The sequence below is a fragment of the Rutilus rutilus genome, assembly GCF_951802725.1.
Source record: "Rutilus rutilus genome assembly, chromosome: 1".
Classification (NCBI taxonomy): domain Eukaryota; kingdom Metazoa; phylum Chordata; class Actinopteri; order Cypriniformes; family Leuciscidae; genus Rutilus; species Rutilus rutilus.
The window spans coordinates 51,350,388-51,366,978 of NC_140209.1; the positions used below are offsets into that span (position 1 = coordinate 51,350,388).

At 38.4% G+C, this 16,591-nt stretch overlaps 3 protein-coding genes across 4 annotated transcripts; 2 read left to right on the forward strand and 1 right to left on the reverse strand.

Annotated features, from left to right (window-relative positions):
• The first annotated feature begins 320 nt into the window (after window positions 1-320).
• Window positions 321-5,712, forward strand: LOC311305436 (proline-rich protein 15-like protein A). The gene is made up of 2 exons (XM_084433153.1): window positions 321-402; window positions 5,260-5,712. The coding sequence occupies exon 2, from the start codon at window positions 5,277-5,279 to the stop codon at window positions 5,601-5,603; it is 327 nt and encodes a 108-aa protein (XP_084289279.1). The 5' UTR covers window positions 321-402; window positions 5,260-5,276; the 3' UTR covers window positions 5,604-5,712.
• A 1,412-nt stretch (window positions 5,713-7,124) lies between these two features.
• atf4b (activating transcription factor 4b) lies at window positions 7,125-10,065 on the forward strand. The gene is made up of 3 exons (XM_084402217.1): window positions 7,125-7,279; window positions 8,075-8,461; window positions 8,579-10,065. The coding sequence occupies exons 2-3, from the start codon at window positions 8,173-8,175 to the stop codon at window positions 9,550-9,552; spliced, it is 1,263 nt and encodes a 420-aa protein (XP_084258343.1). The 5' UTR covers window positions 7,125-7,279; window positions 8,075-8,172; the 3' UTR covers window positions 9,553-10,065.
• Window positions 10,066-10,355: 290 nt separating this feature from the next.
• LOC311300736 (GTPase IMAP family member 8) lies at window positions 10,356-13,741 on the reverse strand. 2 transcript variants are annotated; one of them, XM_084425235.1, is made up of 5 exons: window positions 13,666-13,741; window positions 13,573-13,633; window positions 12,205-12,897; window positions 11,494-12,075; window positions 10,356-11,369 (listed from the first exon to the last, which is right to left on the reverse strand). In XM_084425235.1, exons 2-5 carry the CDS (start codon window positions 13,601-13,603, stop codon window positions 11,317-11,319), a joined length of 1,359 nt encoding a protein of 452 aa, XP_084281361.1. In that variant the 5' UTR covers window positions 13,604-13,633; window positions 13,666-13,741; the 3' UTR covers window positions 10,356-11,316. The 2 variants fall into 2 exon arrangements, with proteins under 2 accessions (XP_084281361.1, XP_084281362.1); XM_084425236.1 differs by lacking the exons at window positions 13,573-13,633; window positions 13,666-13,741 and adding an exon at window positions 13,158-13,296.
• Window positions 13,742-16,591: the final 2,850 nt, after the last annotated feature.

The following is a 16,591-nucleotide window of genomic DNA, read 5'->3' on the forward strand; positions in this document are numbered from 1 at the left end:
CCCAATGGCCGTGAACTTTATAGCCTCTTAAATATTAGCTATTGTAATATCAAAAGCTGATCCAGTCATTAATCTTCTACACCCAATCCAAGTATATATTTTAGCTATTGTTCCATGAGGCTGATGTGACATAAGCCTGTTTATCAGGCGGAGGGAGGAGGAGCCTGGTGTGGGTGTCTGTGGGAGGAGACATGCACCTGTGAATCTACACCTGCTTGCCAGAGAGAGCGAGAGGGACAGCCAAGCTGGAGAGGAGGCAGAAGAGAAGAGACAGAAACTATAATTAAAAGCTGGGTCCTATATGGCGATGACCTCACCTGCTGGACTCAACCGAACCAAAGGATAGTGACCCCTCTAAAGCAGATAACAAGTATCTCAACGGACGTACATTGACCTGCGCAGGTGAGAGAGGCTTATTATAGCTACCAGAATTCACTGGAGGGGAAGAACTCTTTAAACTCCATGGAATATCATCCAGTTGCAGTTAGTTTCATATTAATTCGTTTACAGATACGTTACTGTGTTAGCCTACTTGTTTGCTAAAGGTAAAATCAAATGGAAATTAATACTGAGTTCTAGAAAAAAAAAAAAAGCTGATCAAATGGGAATTGATATTAAGTTCTAGAGAAAAAAGGGAATGAGCTGTGAATTTTAATAACCTTTGGACAGACACATGATTACACATTCATAGCAAACAGTGAACCTTTATCACTGACTAACCATGCATAATGAGGAGCCTGAGATGAGTGTGTGTGTGTGTGTGTGTGTGTGTGTGTGTGTGGATTGCTTTATTGCAATCAAGTGGACACTTTGAAATGCAAAACATTTCTTTCAGTTGTGTCAATAGTATGAATTTAGCGGCCAAGATGAACGTCTCTGAGCGGATTTTGAATTTACTTATTAAGCCTGACAAAAACATTGCATTGGGAAGGAATCCAGCCAAGAAAGTTCTGACCTCCTGAACTAATTGAATTGAAATTAAACCAATCCACAAACATTGATTTTTAGCAGGAATGAAAGCGAGGCTGTGAGTGATAGACAAGCATCTCTTCAGTGGGTTGTACTGTTATTTTATGTGTTTTTGAATTGTTCTGCTGACGAAACACTGCAAAAATATCTTCCCAAGAAAATTTCAGTAGACAAAAAACTCTTGACAATCTAAGCTGTGTAAAGTGATAGGAGCTTTATACAGATTTTTACAGCGGATGCCATTGAAAACACGGTAAGTCTATCCCTCACAGCCTCGCTTTTTAAACCTGTCATGGCGCTTTAAAGTGAGTCTCTCTATAATTAGTGGCATTCATAGAAGAATACCAATGGTTTAATTCACTGAAGAGATGCTTGAAACGAATGACGTTATGAAGTTACAAGCAAATGCTATTTTTAGTTTAGTTTAGTGTTTAGTGCCTCTGCTGCCTGCTTTATATGTGCTTGGGTATTTGTATTTAGACATCTCTAAATTGGAAGGAAAATGAAAAACGTTCAGTTTTGTATGAGATCTTTTTCTCCTGAGGAAAAGCCCCAATGATCTCACACGTCTCCTCTACACTTTCAGAAGAGATCTCAAGTTCAACTAAGTCTCAATCTATGTTCAGATTCGCTATGTCCAAAGTCTGCAATCAAAAGTTAGATCTCAATATGAGCTCAAACTCATCCAATGTTTTCAAAACCAAATGATCTGCACTATACACATTCAATATACTCTTACTTTAGGTCAACAGTTGTCTTATTTGAGTGTTTTTTTTGTTTGTTTTTTAAGAAGAAGAGACATCTGAATCGAGGTCTCCAGAGAGATCTTTTTTCTCTGTGGAAACTTCTGACCAATTTCCTTTTCCTCCTTTTTAGCTACTCTCTTTAGAAAAATCCAAAAGGGTTTTTTTCCCAGTGATGTCATATAGCGGAACCATTTGCATTCCATATAGCGGAACTATTGAACAATGGATATTTTCCATGGATGTTAGAGGTTCTTCATGGAACCATTGATGCCAGAAAAGAACCTTTACTTTTACTCTCGCGCATAACGACTTAAAAGGAGTGAGAGTAAAATGACATAAAAATAAACCTGAACTACTTTGTGAAATGGATGCCAATGCACAATTTGGGCCTGCAAGATTAAACACAAGAATGTATTTACCTCAGTTCCTGTCAATTACACTATACTTGTACTCACTTTAACCCCCTCAGAGTGTGACTGTTCCCCGAGCGAAGCTCTCCAAAGACCTCCAGTTAACACCTGATGTTTTTTTCCAACCACCGACAGGAATAATTAATTAATCAGGATGACTACAGAGACTGCTATTTCTCATGGGAGCTTCTGTTAAAACTAAATGTTCTTTGTGTCGTTATTATTGCTGACTGATTTTTTTTAGAATACTAACACCACATAGAATAACATTTCTAATACTTTAGAAATGAACAAGCTGTCCGTAGTTTGCATAACAAGACAAATCAGAAGTTAGATTTTGCCACACCAAAGCCATTGGTATTCTACATTATCGTGATATGTAAATCTTATCAAATCCTTGAATTATCAGCTCACAGAAAGTTCCTGCTCCATTGACATGTTCCCGGAAAACACTTGCTTTTCCTTCTGAATAATGATTTCCTTGAACCTTATCATTATTTTTATTTTCATATGAAAACCACATGCTAACAACATGGAGTGTCCATGTGCTTTGCGTAGAAGTTCCATTTGCGTGCAAAGACAAAACTTCCATATCCAAATCCTTGACTAAACCATAATATTTCCCACGGTAAAACTGATTAGTGATACAGAACATCCATTAAAAATCCATGTTTGTATTATAAATTGCGCTTTAAACTTATTCGATATAATTGCAAGTGATAAATGTGCAGTCAAATTCAAGGCTTTGTGTAGAGCTGGCATCACTTTTTGAACAACCAAATCAAAGATTTTTATAAAATACATACTTATAGCTTTTCAAATATAGAGCTAATGCAATATGGCTTATTGTTAAAACCGTCTGGATCAAATGGCCTCTTTTTATAAGGTTAAAAGCGTCAGAAAAACAAGGCTGTAAGGTTGAAAGGGAGCTGGCCGGCACCACCTGATCTCTGTTTGCTCTCGTAAACATAAAAGCAGGAGCAAGAGTCAAAGCCCTGAGAGAGCCAACAGAAATTAGCATACTGTATGAAAATGACCACTTTGTTGCTAAGCAACAGAGCCAAGCCTTTTCCCGAGAGTGGATATTGTCACATGCTACAGCAGTTTTGTGTGAATTTGAGTGTGGTTGAGTTCATTTTTACATTTCACAGAAGGCTGATTCAGTTCGAGATATGACCATGGACAGTAAAGCAATAAACTTTTCCAGGATATGCAGCTCAAAGTGTTTGTTTATCGTTGTCTTTGTGTGAATAAGTGTGCGGTAAACCTCACAATATCATACGAAGTTTCATTTGGACAGTGTTTCACCGTGTATGTCAAAGGCGTGCTTGCTTTTCTTGTAATGGTTTACTTCAAAGAAGCCATTCTATAGCATGTGTATGAACCATAAACTGTCTCTGGACGTGAGCTCTTAACACAGCAATGGACTGTGTAAAATCACGTATAAACGAATGAATTAATCACGTCAAATCTACAACACACTGAATATTATGGCTAAAATGAAACCAGCTGCATCAGTCAGACCTAAGAAGCGAAGTCTCATGAGGTCAGATGCTATAATGAGTGTGTTCACGTATGGCCTGAATGGAGACAGTTACAAATTTCTAAAGAATTAGCATCCTCTTGTTTATTAAATATGATTAGGTCCATTTAACAAAATGTTTAGTCGAGTTAAGATAACTGTGTTAATGATTTCAAAGTGAATCACCATAATCAACCTTTACAGTTTTATTGAATTACAAATTTACCATTCAAAAGTTTGGGGTCAGTAAGATTTCTCTCTCTCTCTCTCTCTCTCTCTCTCGCTCTCTCTTTTAAAGAAATTAATTTTTTTATTCAGCAAGGACCCAATCAGATGTGACAGTAAAAACATTTATAATGTCACAAAAGAGTTCTGTTTCAAATAAATGCTGTTCTTTGAACTTAATAGTCATCAAAAAATCCTGAAAAATGTATCACGGTTTCCAAAAACATTAAGGAGCACAACTGTTTTCAACATTGATAATAATAAAACATGATTATTCAGCACCAAATCAGCATCTTACAATGATTTCTGGAGGATAATTTGACACTAACAGAGAAATCAATTATTTTAAATTGTAATAATATTTCACAATAGTTTTTACTGTATTTTTGAGTGAACATAAAAAAAACTGTATAGGCCAAAAAACTTTTGAAACGTAGCATACATCGTCAATTTTATTCATTCAAAAAGATTAAATAAGCTGTAGGCTACTAATTGTGTTCAAGTCATGGCAGAAAGATCGTATTTACAAGTTGAACGCACATGGATGCCACCACAATGTCGTACAAGTGGGAATATTTACCAGTTTGGGGCGTGTCAGTGAGAAACATGGCGGAAAACCATAATACTTTATTAGGTATCTAGGTATTTAGCAGTGACATTGTCAGGCTTGTTTACAACTAAATAAGCTGACTGCCTGCACAAAATTTGATAGCGTTGTAAAATAACAATATAATATGTAACGATAAAGTTCACAGTGGCTTCATAAATTAATTATAATCACCTGATGCACATTCTTTGTTCTTCATTTTAGAAGTAGAGTTTAAAAACCTTGCTGTATTTTTGTGTAGTTAGGCTAATTAAGAGAAGGCACACCGCCATCTTTCTCCGACGAAAGTGAACCTGACATCGTAAACACGACTTCCCAACTCATAAATACGAACTTCCCAAGAGGACTTGAATGCACCATAAGCACAAGTGCTCTGTCATTTAGCATTAGCATGGTCTATAGCATTTCCAGCCTCCTAGCATATAGCTGCTAGCTTCAGTGCAGAGTGAGTGAAATTTGAGGCCTGTAACCAGAACTCCTCAGGTTAAAACCCTATCATACCTCTGCCATATGGTGCTTATTGAGTTACACTAAAAAATTCATTTGCGGCTGCCCCTTCTAATGCAAGACACAGATCTTACATTAGTATTAGCTCACACCCTCAGGCCTCAGCTTACACATTATGACTATTTTTACATTTTATGTTTAAATAAAACTGCTGGTTAACAAAAAAACAAGCTGATTATAGTTCATTTGCTTATTTAGGCATACTGTTTGGTCTTTAATAATAAAAAATAGCACTTTCATGCATATAAATCTCTCTTTCTGTCCTCCTTGCAGAGTCTGTTTTCATCTCGATGGCGACCGCAGAACCTGCACCGGCCTGGTGGAAACTGACCTTCTTGCGTAAGAAGAAATCAGAGCCGAAAGTGCTGTACGAAATCCCTGGAGACCACGGCAGCAACGCCGGGGACACACCCGGGACACCCGACGCAGCTGCGGACAGCCAGTTTAACGCCCGTTTGGAGCGCATCGTGGACAAAACGGCGACAAAGGGACGCCACGTGAAGGTCTCACATTCGGGCCGCTTTAAAGAGAAGAAGAGAATCCGCTCTACGCTAGCAGAAAACCCTGACCTGTTCCCTGAGGGAGAAACTAGCGAGAATAATACAACTGGAAAATAGAGTCATTGTGTAAACACACTAGCATGTGTATGTGTAAAACAGCTCAAGAGGGCCTTGGTCTATGCAGCACTTCCATTGATGTCCTCTGCTGTTTACAATCACCTGAGGCTGAGCCTGAAGCAAGAAAAGGATCGCTGAATGAATTAGTGACTGATCTATACTAATGTTTGGGAACAAAGACAGGCATAAACCCAAAGATCAGGTTTCTTCACAGATACACACGGCAGGACTGCATTGCGGTCGTCTGATGAAACGCTGACATTTAGCAAATGTTTAGAAAAGAGAAGTACACTGAGAGGGAATCAAATCAATCATATCAGCACAAGATATCAGTAATGATAGTGGTTTTTGTTTGCCTATTATATTTTATATGCTGAAAACTACAATTGCATCCACAGCACTTTTGATTCAAAAGATTTAAGGAATATTATCAGCAACAATACGCTACTATTTTAAAGGATTATATGACTTTTATTTAGCCTACAAATTTAAATGGTAGCTAATTATATAAAATAGATTGTTATTATCAATTTCAAACAGCCTCTGTTTTATGGCCTCTGAACCACCAATTAGACCAAAATATATTTTTTGAATACATGTGCCTGTTGCAATAATACACTATTTTATGTCTGTGTTGATGTTTCAGGTTTAATTATGATGTTTGATCTTGGTTGATATTTATTGTACAGAGAGTTTACTGAATTCAATTTGAACAAGGTTGGGGTTTTCAATTTTAGCCTAAATACTGTGTTTTTATGTTAAAAGAAATTGTCATATATTTGCACAATGTCTAGTTTGCTTAGCTGGGATTTTGTAAAAAAAAAAAAAAAAGTGTTGTTTAATATACCTCTGTAGATAATAAAAGAATGCATTCTAGATGTGAGTATTTTATTGTGTACATTTCTGTTTAATTTCTCTAAAAAAATGTGTTTGAAATAGAACCACTAAACAAATTACAACTTGTCCTGCCTGTTTACTACAACCTATTTCGTCTCTTTATTTAGTTTTGCCATCAGCAAGAGCAACGGCCTTTTCTTTCCGTTGTCTTTTTTTTTCCATAACAATAAATGCCATAAAAAACAACCGAGGCAAGACTCGCCCAGTTGTTTAGTTTTCGTCCAGCAGAGGGCGACAGATCCAACACTACATGAGGAGAATGTAACCTTCCCTGAAATTTTGTTTTGATTGACTTTGTGCCCATGACACATTTGTTTGTCAATCTATCGGCAGACAGACAAATATAATGTTGATATCACCAGTCGGACTCTGATTATTCTTTACAATGATGTGTTTTAGCCCAATACCATACGTTTCCCTAATTTGACATTAACAAAAAGACTAGGTGATCTCAATTTTTTTTTGAATGAATTATTTTTCCTACGTATAATGATACAAATGGACTAAAAGTGATAGATCTATATGTTGTCTGCGCCCAGTAACACAAAAATAAAGTCTCTGGCGGAAGGATATGTTTGAGCGGCACTGCGGCTCTATATAAACATCGACTCGACGTCATCACCTGCAGTTCCGTTCTTCTCACAGCTGATTATTGTTGATACCTGAGCGATTCTGCTCTCCGCCGAAATGGCCGTGTGACCTGCTGCCTGTAGACAGCGCTCAAACTCCTCAGTGCATCAACATTGTGCACTGGCTCCATACATTTATATAAAAATGGCGTAAGTATACTTTTAATTGTTTTTGCCTTAAAACGTCACGATCGTCTCACCCAACCGCTTGGGCGGGTGTGTAACATTAAATAGCTTAGCCTTATGGCCATTCATGTTTTCAGGTTATTTCGTATTCGACTTAAATATTTATTGTGGATGTATTGATTTTAATAGATTATGGAAATTGTTTGCGAATATTGTCATGACCAGCGTCTCGCCCTTAAAGCACCATATGTCTAGTCGACAGTGGCAACGTCAGTCGATGAATTCGTAGTCATTCCTGTTTTAAAATGTACCATAATGTTTTTATTTTGTGTAGTGAATTGATCTTCAACACGCCTGAATGTGTTTAATTCAAAATAAACATGAGCGAGATAATTTAATTGACGTTTCTTTGTCACCTCGTGCTCTTTATAAAATGGCGTACGTTCCTGAAAAGGGAGCGGCAAGTCCGTGAAATGGCGGAGTCTTTATCCACCTTGATAAAACAACTTCGGCGTATCTTTTATCTCAAACAGTTTCAGCTAATTTTAAGATCTTATAAAAAGCCATGAGATTTGGCCTCTGTAAAATTGGTATTGAGATTTTAAAAATGGAACCCAGTCTGCTGACAGTAAGAGATAAAGAACGTCACGTGGTAATGTCCATATATGGGTAGGTTGTGGGCAGATGATGTCATTGTTAGTCAGGAATAACTAATGAGGCTTTTTCTTTAAAAGGCATTTCTTTTTTTATAGCTTTTGTATTTGTTTACATTTATAAAATTGTTATACAAGTGATTAACTACTTTTAATATGTTTGCAGGTCCTTCGTGGCAACTCTGACTTCTGCTGCACCTGACAGCACGAGATTATTCGAATTCTCAGTAGAAGACTCGTTGATTCAACTTGAAATAGATAGCCATGTCTTTGATGAGCTCACGGTTTGGCCAGGACGATATGGAGGTCCTTCTTTGGGACCCATCATCACCGATGGCTGACCCTCTGGGGTCTTTCCTAGATAAAGATGAGGAGGTTCTTCCTCTCGGAGGCGCTGAATCGCCCCTCTCATCTTTCTCTTCCTCTCCACTTCCCTCTCTCTCCCCACCCTGCACTCCTCCCTCCATTCAGAGGGGGGAGAAGGCTGGGCTCAATCAGCTGTCTCTGGCCTGGTTACCCTCAGATGAGCTGTGCCTAGATAATCATGGCAATGGTGAGGTGTAGCAATTTATTTCAAATAGGCCTATACCTACAAGTGCCCTAGTTTCAGCATACTAATATTTTAAACATGCAATCATAATATTTAAGATTTTTTTTTTTCCCGTTTCAGATCATTCATTCAGTGAAATGGATTGGATGACAGAGCGAATTGATTTGAGTGAGTTTGATCTGGAGTCTTTGATAGGCTCCTATGATTCTGAGGATCCACCCAGTTCTCCTGAGGAGCTCATCACTTCTCTAGAGTCACAGATAGACCTGGAGTCCCTGCCTGTAGCTTCTGACAATACGCCTTCACCCTCTCCAGCAGCGTCTGTCCCTGAAATCGATCAACTTTCTAACTTTTCTTTCACTTTGAATACTCCAGTTGCTACTCCTTTCATTCCATCGTCACCCTGTGAAATTTCAGATTCCTCCTCTGTGGTCCCTGAGCCCCAGGCTGAGTTTGAGATCAAGTCTGAACCGGCCTCCCCGGTCCCATCACCTTCCATCCTTCCACCAGAGTCCCCTACTGATACTCTTGAGCTTGGTTGCGAGGTAGACATAGCTGAAGTTCAGAGTCCACCCCCCGTCGAGATGCAGGTGCCCAAAATAGTCCTGTCACTCACCCCAACCCGCATTGTTCTTGTACTTTCTCCCAAAGAGGAGGTTAATGCGATGATTACCCTTCCAGGTGAGATGGTTGTGGAAAATTCCCAGAGTTCAACTTCCCCCGACCCACAAACCCCAACGTCTCCCCAGTCTCCTAGGGTGAAGCCCTACTCCACACCCGATTCTAAGCCCACCCAAAATCAGCAGTCAGAGCTGCCTACCCTCTCAGGAAGAGTGAAGTCAGCCAGTGGCTCAAAGGTTGTGGTTGAAAAGAAAAAGCTGAAGAAAATGGAGCAGAACAAGACTGCGGCAACCCGCTACCGACAGAAAAAGCGTGCAGAGCAAGATTCTCTCCAGTCAGAGTGTGCAGTCCTGGAGGAGAGGAATCAAGAGCTGACAGAAAAGGCAGAGTCCATTGCTAAAGAGATCCAGTATTTGAAAGAGCTAATGGAAGAAGTCAAGAGGGCAAGAGAGAGCAGGAGTGTGAGGTCGTAGAAAGAAATGGACACAGAGGCTTGAAGCTGATAGAAATGGGACGGTTTCAGCATAGCCTGAAGTGCAGAATACTAGGGATGTTGGTCCTAAAAGAAAGTATTTTATGAAGGGTTGAATAAATTCCTTTTTTCTTCTATTCTTTACCATTGTCTTGAGTAGAAACGCTTCCTGTAAGCATGTCAGCAAAGCCTGATATTCTTGTACCAGTGCATTTTTTGTCTTGTATATCTGTTGTATACACAGCATTATATATAATGTGCATTGTCTGTTGATTATCTTTGTTTTGAATTTTCCCAATTGAAATTATGCTGTACAAATGCTTAATATTTCAACTAACTTTATTCATAGAGATGGTATGTGTGCATTTATTAAATTGTGTAGAACTCAATATTTTGTAGTTGTATGGGCCTTTCACTGCATATCAGTTAGCTTGAATGGTATTTATGTAATAAACATTTTTTTAAAAAAGTGCATTTTAATCTTTCTATTATAAAATGGAGGCAGAAATGAGTTAGTATTTTATAAAATTGTTTTTGACAAATTCACTACCTCAGTAGTAGGTACACATGATAGAGATGGAATACTTTAAGGGACATATAGTATACAACTTAAAAATAGTTCTATTAGACTATTTTGTCAAAAACAATTTCCACAAACAGCATAACCCCACTGTTTATGACCAAGGAAAACTGGTGTATGGCTGGCAGAAAAATAAAGTTTGGTTCTTTTTGTTTTCTAGGCTTTGACAAACCGAGATTAAGGAAATTCAACCTGGAAGCTGAATTTGACAAAAAACACCCCATGATATGCAAAATGATTCTTTATTAATATGAAAATATGAAGTGAAAAGCATACAAAAGCTAAACTCTTTAGTCATCTCAGTGTATTCAGTCAAACCAGTTGAAAGTCATATTTGTGGCTGATATAATGCAGTTGGGATTTCGTAGTATATTCTCATATTTGCGGACAAGATAAATATTACTATGCAATAGTAACAGCCATTCCCTGAATGCTCAAAACATATTGGTAAATGTGTTTAGGTAGAATGTAATGCTGCCATCAAAGTCTTAAGTAGTTGCTAAGCATATCAAATTCATAAATAAAAAACACAAGGTTCTCAATGGAACAGTCTGTAGAACAATTGTATATTCAAGAATACTTACACTTTATGATAATATAGTGAGTGCATTCAAAATAAATGTAAGCAATATTCCAACTTTGTGAAATGCAGTTTTACTAAATATCTGACACTGTTTGAATGTGCATGAAAAACGACGAGGTTGTGTAAATACTGTACAATACTGGGTATGAGTCCTGCTTTACACTGTGGAAATGAATAGTTATTTGGTTTGTCTGTTTCCACCATGCGTTTTACATATCACTTGAAAATAATCAGCTCTGAAACTATTGCATGCTTTTAGCGATAGTATCAGTATTTGAGTACCGTTATTTGTGGTCTCTAGCTCACAGGATTAGAAGTTTATGTAAAGATTTTTTTCACCAGAAAGTGCTACGTGCTTCTAGCAAAAGTGCATGTTCTTAATTTAAAACTTTATGAAAATGTGACTGAATCTTAACATTGCTCAAGGAGCCAGAAATGTAGGTTGTAAGTCTAATTATATCAAGATGACATACAAACAGTGTGAATGGCCTTATGGGTAATAAACAGTTGCATAAATACCGCTTGTTTTGGGATCAAAAAGTTCAATAACTTCTACATTCCTCTTAGATTTACCAGAGTTGCACTTTATGTTGACTTGTATTTCACTGTAGAATGCATCTTCCACTCGTTTCCTCCTCTTCCAGTTCTTGATTTACTATAGAACAAGGATGCAATGACCAGGTTTTACATATATATGAGAAATATTCATATGAACAAATTATAATGTAACCTGATGTGAAAACCAACAATAATAATAATATAAGATGCAAACTACTTACATTTGACAGGTAAGAAAGGTTTCTGTCCATTCTCTGCTACCATTTCCTCTATTTTCTGCAAGAGTTCAGTCACCTGTGTCTTGTCGTTGTTGGCTTTGGTACAGTCCAGCACATGATAACAGTTCCAGCAATGCTGCATCAGTTTCAGCAGCTCTCCTCCATCCCGCTGGATGTGATCCTCGATGGATGAGCCATACAGCCAGTCGCCACATGAAAACAGCACCAGTGTGTGAAGACACGCCTCCTCGCCAAACATTTCCAAATGGCTCTTGAGGGCCTGCCTCTTTTTGGGAGTGAGGGTTGAGACTACAGGGATTACCAGTAATAGTGCATGTGGGCCAGGATGGAGAAGCCCTGCCCCTTGTTTAATTTCTTTTCGAATGTTCCTTGGTGTACGGTGGGTGGAGAACCAATCCCAACCTGGTGTGTCAACAATTGTGAGGCGCCGACCAGCAACCAATGCTTGATGACGGACAGACACCTCAGTGGGGCGTCCTGATTCAAACACACGACAGCCCAGTAGAAGATTACCTGCAGAGCTCTTACCTGCTCCACGCCAGCCTACTAGCAGAACCCGTAACTCTGTTAAAAAGAAAGTGGGATATTGCAACAAAAGGAAATTCACATGCACTTTGCATGTTCTAAGGTGACATTCTGCAAAGGTACCAGCAAAACAATGGTACAAGAGAATTAATCAGATGTGAAACTCACCTCTTGGTGGAGATCTAAACATCGCTGCTGTCCTCTCCACGTCTGGGAATTCATCCTCTTCTCTTTCGTTTTCTTCATCATCGTATCCAAGGCTTGGCCTCACCATTTCAAAGAACCAGCCTTGATTCTCCCGAACCATTTCCTCGACTTTTTGTAAAAGCTCTGCAACTTGAGCACTTTTGTCCGAGCAGGTGTTATCCAAGGCATGATACCTGCAGCCACACCTCTCCACCAACCTCTGCAGCGCTGCCCCGCCATCCACAATAAATTCCTCAACACCCTTATCCTGCAACTGGTCCGCACAGGTGAACAAAACCATGGTGTGCCTCCATATTCCTGCTCCCAGTTCTCTAACTCGGGCCCAAAGACCTTGCCAGTGGTTTTCGGTGAATGGAACTCCGATGGGAACTACCAGCAGCAGGGCATGGGGACCAGGAGAACATTGATCAATGAAGGACTGCTGGTTCTCTGAGTTCGTCTCATCAGTTGTATCTTCGGTTTCCAGATTCCATCCTGGGGTGTCAATGATCAACAGTCGCCAGGTGAGTATGTCTACCCAATGTTTTTGGTCTGTTTCGGAATTGTCAGATGGGTTTTTCTCCTGGCTCAAGATGGTATTCAGTGTTGAGCTCTTACCAGAGCCCTGGAACCCCAGCAACAGAAGGCGCCTCATGGGTGGAGAGGATCCCTCTGCTTTTGAGAGACAGAGATGAAAGCGAAAATTATATTGCAAGTGATCAAACAAACAGGCAGATCAGTCTATGCAGACTACATCCACAACTCCTATTTGTTCACTCTGACATTCTGAGCAACCCCAGAGCATTACAACTATATCCTTGTAACCTGCTGATGACCGCCATAGTATATACTGTAAATTGAAAACTGGTGCATGTAGTCCTGCACTAAATAACCTGAAGTCTTGTGATTTTAAAATAATAACCTAAAACACTTACATTTGACAGATAAGAAAGGTTTCTGTCAATGCTACCACATCCTTTATTTTCTGCAAGAGTTCAGTCACATGTGTCCTGTTTTGGTACAGTCCAGCACATGATAACTGTTCCAGCAATGCTGCATCAGTTTCAACAGCTCACCTCCATCCCTCTAACCCAAACCGTTAGCCTTATGATCTCATTCTAATGCTGAACCAAGATCAGTTTGAATGACATTTGTGTGGGCATCTGCTTTTGTATGATGGCAAACTGATCTAGAAACAGCTAAGACTCTCCTGTCTGCGTTAGAAATCCCCAGAGACACAGGAAGCGCATGCAATGCAGAGGGGAAGTGAATCAGCTGCCTGTGTAGGTGGGATTTGAAAGTGGAAAATTGTCTGACATACGAATAAAGTTAAATTTTAATGTCACTTACCAGCATTTAAATCAGAAGAGACTGTAGCCATCTTGTGTCTAGCTGGTCCGTTGTCTCCTGTTCTCTCTCTCTCTCTCTCTCTCTCTCTCTCTCTCTCTCTCTCTCTCTCTCTCTCTCTCTCGCTGTTTTGTCTCAGTTGCCTGTGCTCAAAACATTGCTTTCTCCCCTCTTATCTCCCTCCTACTCTATTTTGCCCGCTCTCCCAGAGATTTTCTGATTATATCACACCCTCACAACCTTTCTCTCTGCTTCTTTTTCACTTTCTTTCCCTCATGAAATGATACAAGCAGGAGGAGCTGGAAGAAAGAGGCTAATAGAGAGCAGAGCGATGCAAGGAGGGAGTAAGAAAAATATGTGGCTTGTGATTCATTTTAGTAGAGAGTTAGTGGGTTAGTATTTTACGGTAAGTAACCTCCTAAAATTCTTAGGTAGTAATGAATAATAAGTGTGGGGTGGTTTGCTGTTCTTTCATTGTGTAGTGTTGAGTTTGGGGGTGGAGCACAGGCTGTCATTAGACCAATGAAAAGATGGAAGTATCCAGTTTAGCACCGCCCACCTGATTCTGCAGTATATGACCTAAACCCAGCAGCACTGAAATACTAGAGCAAGTAAAGCAAACACTGGACACTTTTTGTTCCTAATAAATAATGTCATACGTCAAACACTATAGTGTATTATAAAGCAGTCTAGTGAGTATGAAAAGTAATATTTATATGATAAAATAATTGTACAAATCAGAACAAATAAATAAACAAACTAATTAATTAAGGGAAATTACATTAATTTGAAAAGCTTTACAAATTCCAAAGTCTAGGGTTCGGTGTTTCATATTCGACAAAGTTTCAGTACTCATCTTAAAATCTGTTTTAAAAAATAGTAAATGCAACTCTTGCTTCATGAATGTCCTCCTGTGAACCAGGAAAAAAATTTAATGTCTGCATTGTTTGGAGTATAAGAAACAAATGGGGGGACACCAGGACTTAGTTATAAAAAAAAAAAAAAGAATAAGAAGAAAGAAAGAAATGAAAATAAAATAAATGTAAAGAAAAAAAGAATGTCATTTTTTGTTCATTCACCAATCAATTTTTAGGTTTTAGGCTTTTTTTTTATTTTTATTTTTTTATTAAACTTTGTTTAAAGGAACACTCCACCGTTTTTTGAAATAGGGCTTATTCACTTTCTTTCCTACATCTAGATAGGTGGGCAAATGCATTTTTGTCCCAGTGCATGCATTGTTCATAAAAAAAAAAAAACCCACCTAATTACTTCTTGTGGCCTGCGTATTCACAACAAGTACAAATAGTGATGCAGATTAACACTAGGCGATTTCCTAGGCAGATATTGACTTATATATTAAGGACTATATTAGGGGGAAGGACAGGCGAAGCACTGCTACTTGGGCGTGATATCTCTGCGCCCAAGTAGCAGTGCTTCGCCTGTGCTTCCCCCTAATATAGTCCCAAGTCAATATCTGCCTAGGAAATCGCCTAGTGTTAATCTGCATCACTATTTGTACTTGTTGTGAATACGCAGGCCACAAGAAGTAATTAGGTGGTTTATTTTTATTTTTTATATCACTTTTACTCAGGACATGCTAGCTGGCAACAAAGGATTCCATTCATTATGCTAAGCTAAGCTAGCGCCGACCCTGTCAAACTAAAACAATGCATGCACTGAGACAAAAATGCATTTGCCCACCTAAATGTAGGAAAGAAGGTGAATAAGCCCTATTTCAAAAAATGGTGGAGTGTTCCTTTAAGGATGATTCTCAACTATATATAAAAGATGGAACAGAATAATTTTATATACTATTTTGCTTTATACAATATGTGTGTAAAATGCCCTATAAAAGGTAGTCCTATTCAAAACAATGAATCTTATTTACATATTAATGTGTTCTTGGGGCATAATGTGATAAATATATATATGTGTGTGTGTGTGTAACAAGGAGAGTAATAACTTGGCAACATTTTCATAAAAACAGTTCATAGGAATATTGATGTAATTTCTTTCCCTATGTACTTGTGTCTCCCCAACATGCTGATATGAAATCGATGCACAAAAGGTCATGTTCTGATTTGAAACCCCATAAACCCATAACATCCTGAGATGTTTATTTACAACAAATACTAGACGCTAGATGATGTCAAAAGTCCACTGTGTTATTAGCCGGATCCTGTTTAATATTATGATAAATTATATTTTTATGAATGTTGGTAAAGACATTGGATCATCACTTTATGCAGATGATGCGGCTATATGAAAAAGGGGGAAAAATATTAAACACGTGACTAATAGTATACAGAATGCTATATTGAATATTGAAAGATGGTCGTATGAATGGGGATTTCAAATGTCAATTGAAAAGTTATGCTTCATGCTTTTTACTAGAAAGAAAAGAACAGATAGAGTACAGCTTAAATTATATGGTCAAAGCATGGAAAGGGTAACAAAGTTCAAATTCTTAGGGCTATGGTTTGATGAGAAATGTATATGGAGGAATCATATTAATCAGATTGACACTAAATGTAAAAAGGTAATAAACCTAATGAGATCAATTACTGGGTATGAATGGGGAGCAGTCAAATGATCACTTATGGATCTTTATAGGGCTTTAATACGGTCGTTTCTTGATTATGGGTGTATGGTATATGGAGCAGCAGCTAAAAGTATTTTGGAAAAACTTGATAAAATTCAGTTCAGAGCCTTAGGAATCAATATTTAAGACGGCTATGTTTAAGACGTTCAAAGTTATCATGGGCATATTGGGTAAAGCTAAAAGGATCTGGAGAGGAACAGCCTGTTATAAAGGTGCTAAGTGATCGTTGTGAATATGCACAACAAAGAACATGTAAAGGATTTGGTTGGAATATTTATACAGTATAGCTGAGGAATGGACCAAACACTGTATGGGGTAATGTTTCTCCATGGATATTCCCAGTGCCCAAGATGGACTTTCATCTTATAGAACAGAAGAGAGCATGGTCTGAAAGGAATGTGGATAATATTGGATGTTTGG

What these genes read in the sequence shown, in the direction of transcription:
- LOC311305436 (XM_084433153.1), top strand. Translation starts at nt 5,277, where the DNA reads ATGGCGACCGCAGAACCTGCACCGGCCTGGTGGAAACTGACCTTCTTG.
- atf4b (XM_084402217.1), top strand. Translation starts at nt 8,173, where the DNA reads ATGTCTTTGATGAGCTCACGGTTTGGCCAGGACGATATGGAGGTCCTT. An exon ending in CCTAGATAATCATGGCAATG is followed by an intron (nt 8,462 to 8,578) that starts GTGAGGTGTAGC and finishes TTCCCGTTTCAG; the next exon opens with ATCATTCATTCAGTGAAATG.
- LOC311300736 (XM_084425235.1), bottom strand. Translation starts at nt 13,603, where the DNA reads ATGGCTACAGTCTCTTCTGATTTAAATGCTG. An exon ending in CTCTTCTGATTTAAATGCTG is followed by an intron (nt 12,898 to 13,572) that starts GTAAGTGACATT and finishes GTCTCTCAAAAG; the next exon opens with CAGAGGGATCCTCTCCACCC. An exon ending in ACCTTTCTTACCTGTCAAAT is followed by an intron (nt 11,370 to 11,493) that starts GTAAGTAGTTTG and finishes CTTGTTCTATAG; the next exon opens with TAAATCAAGAACTGGAAGAG.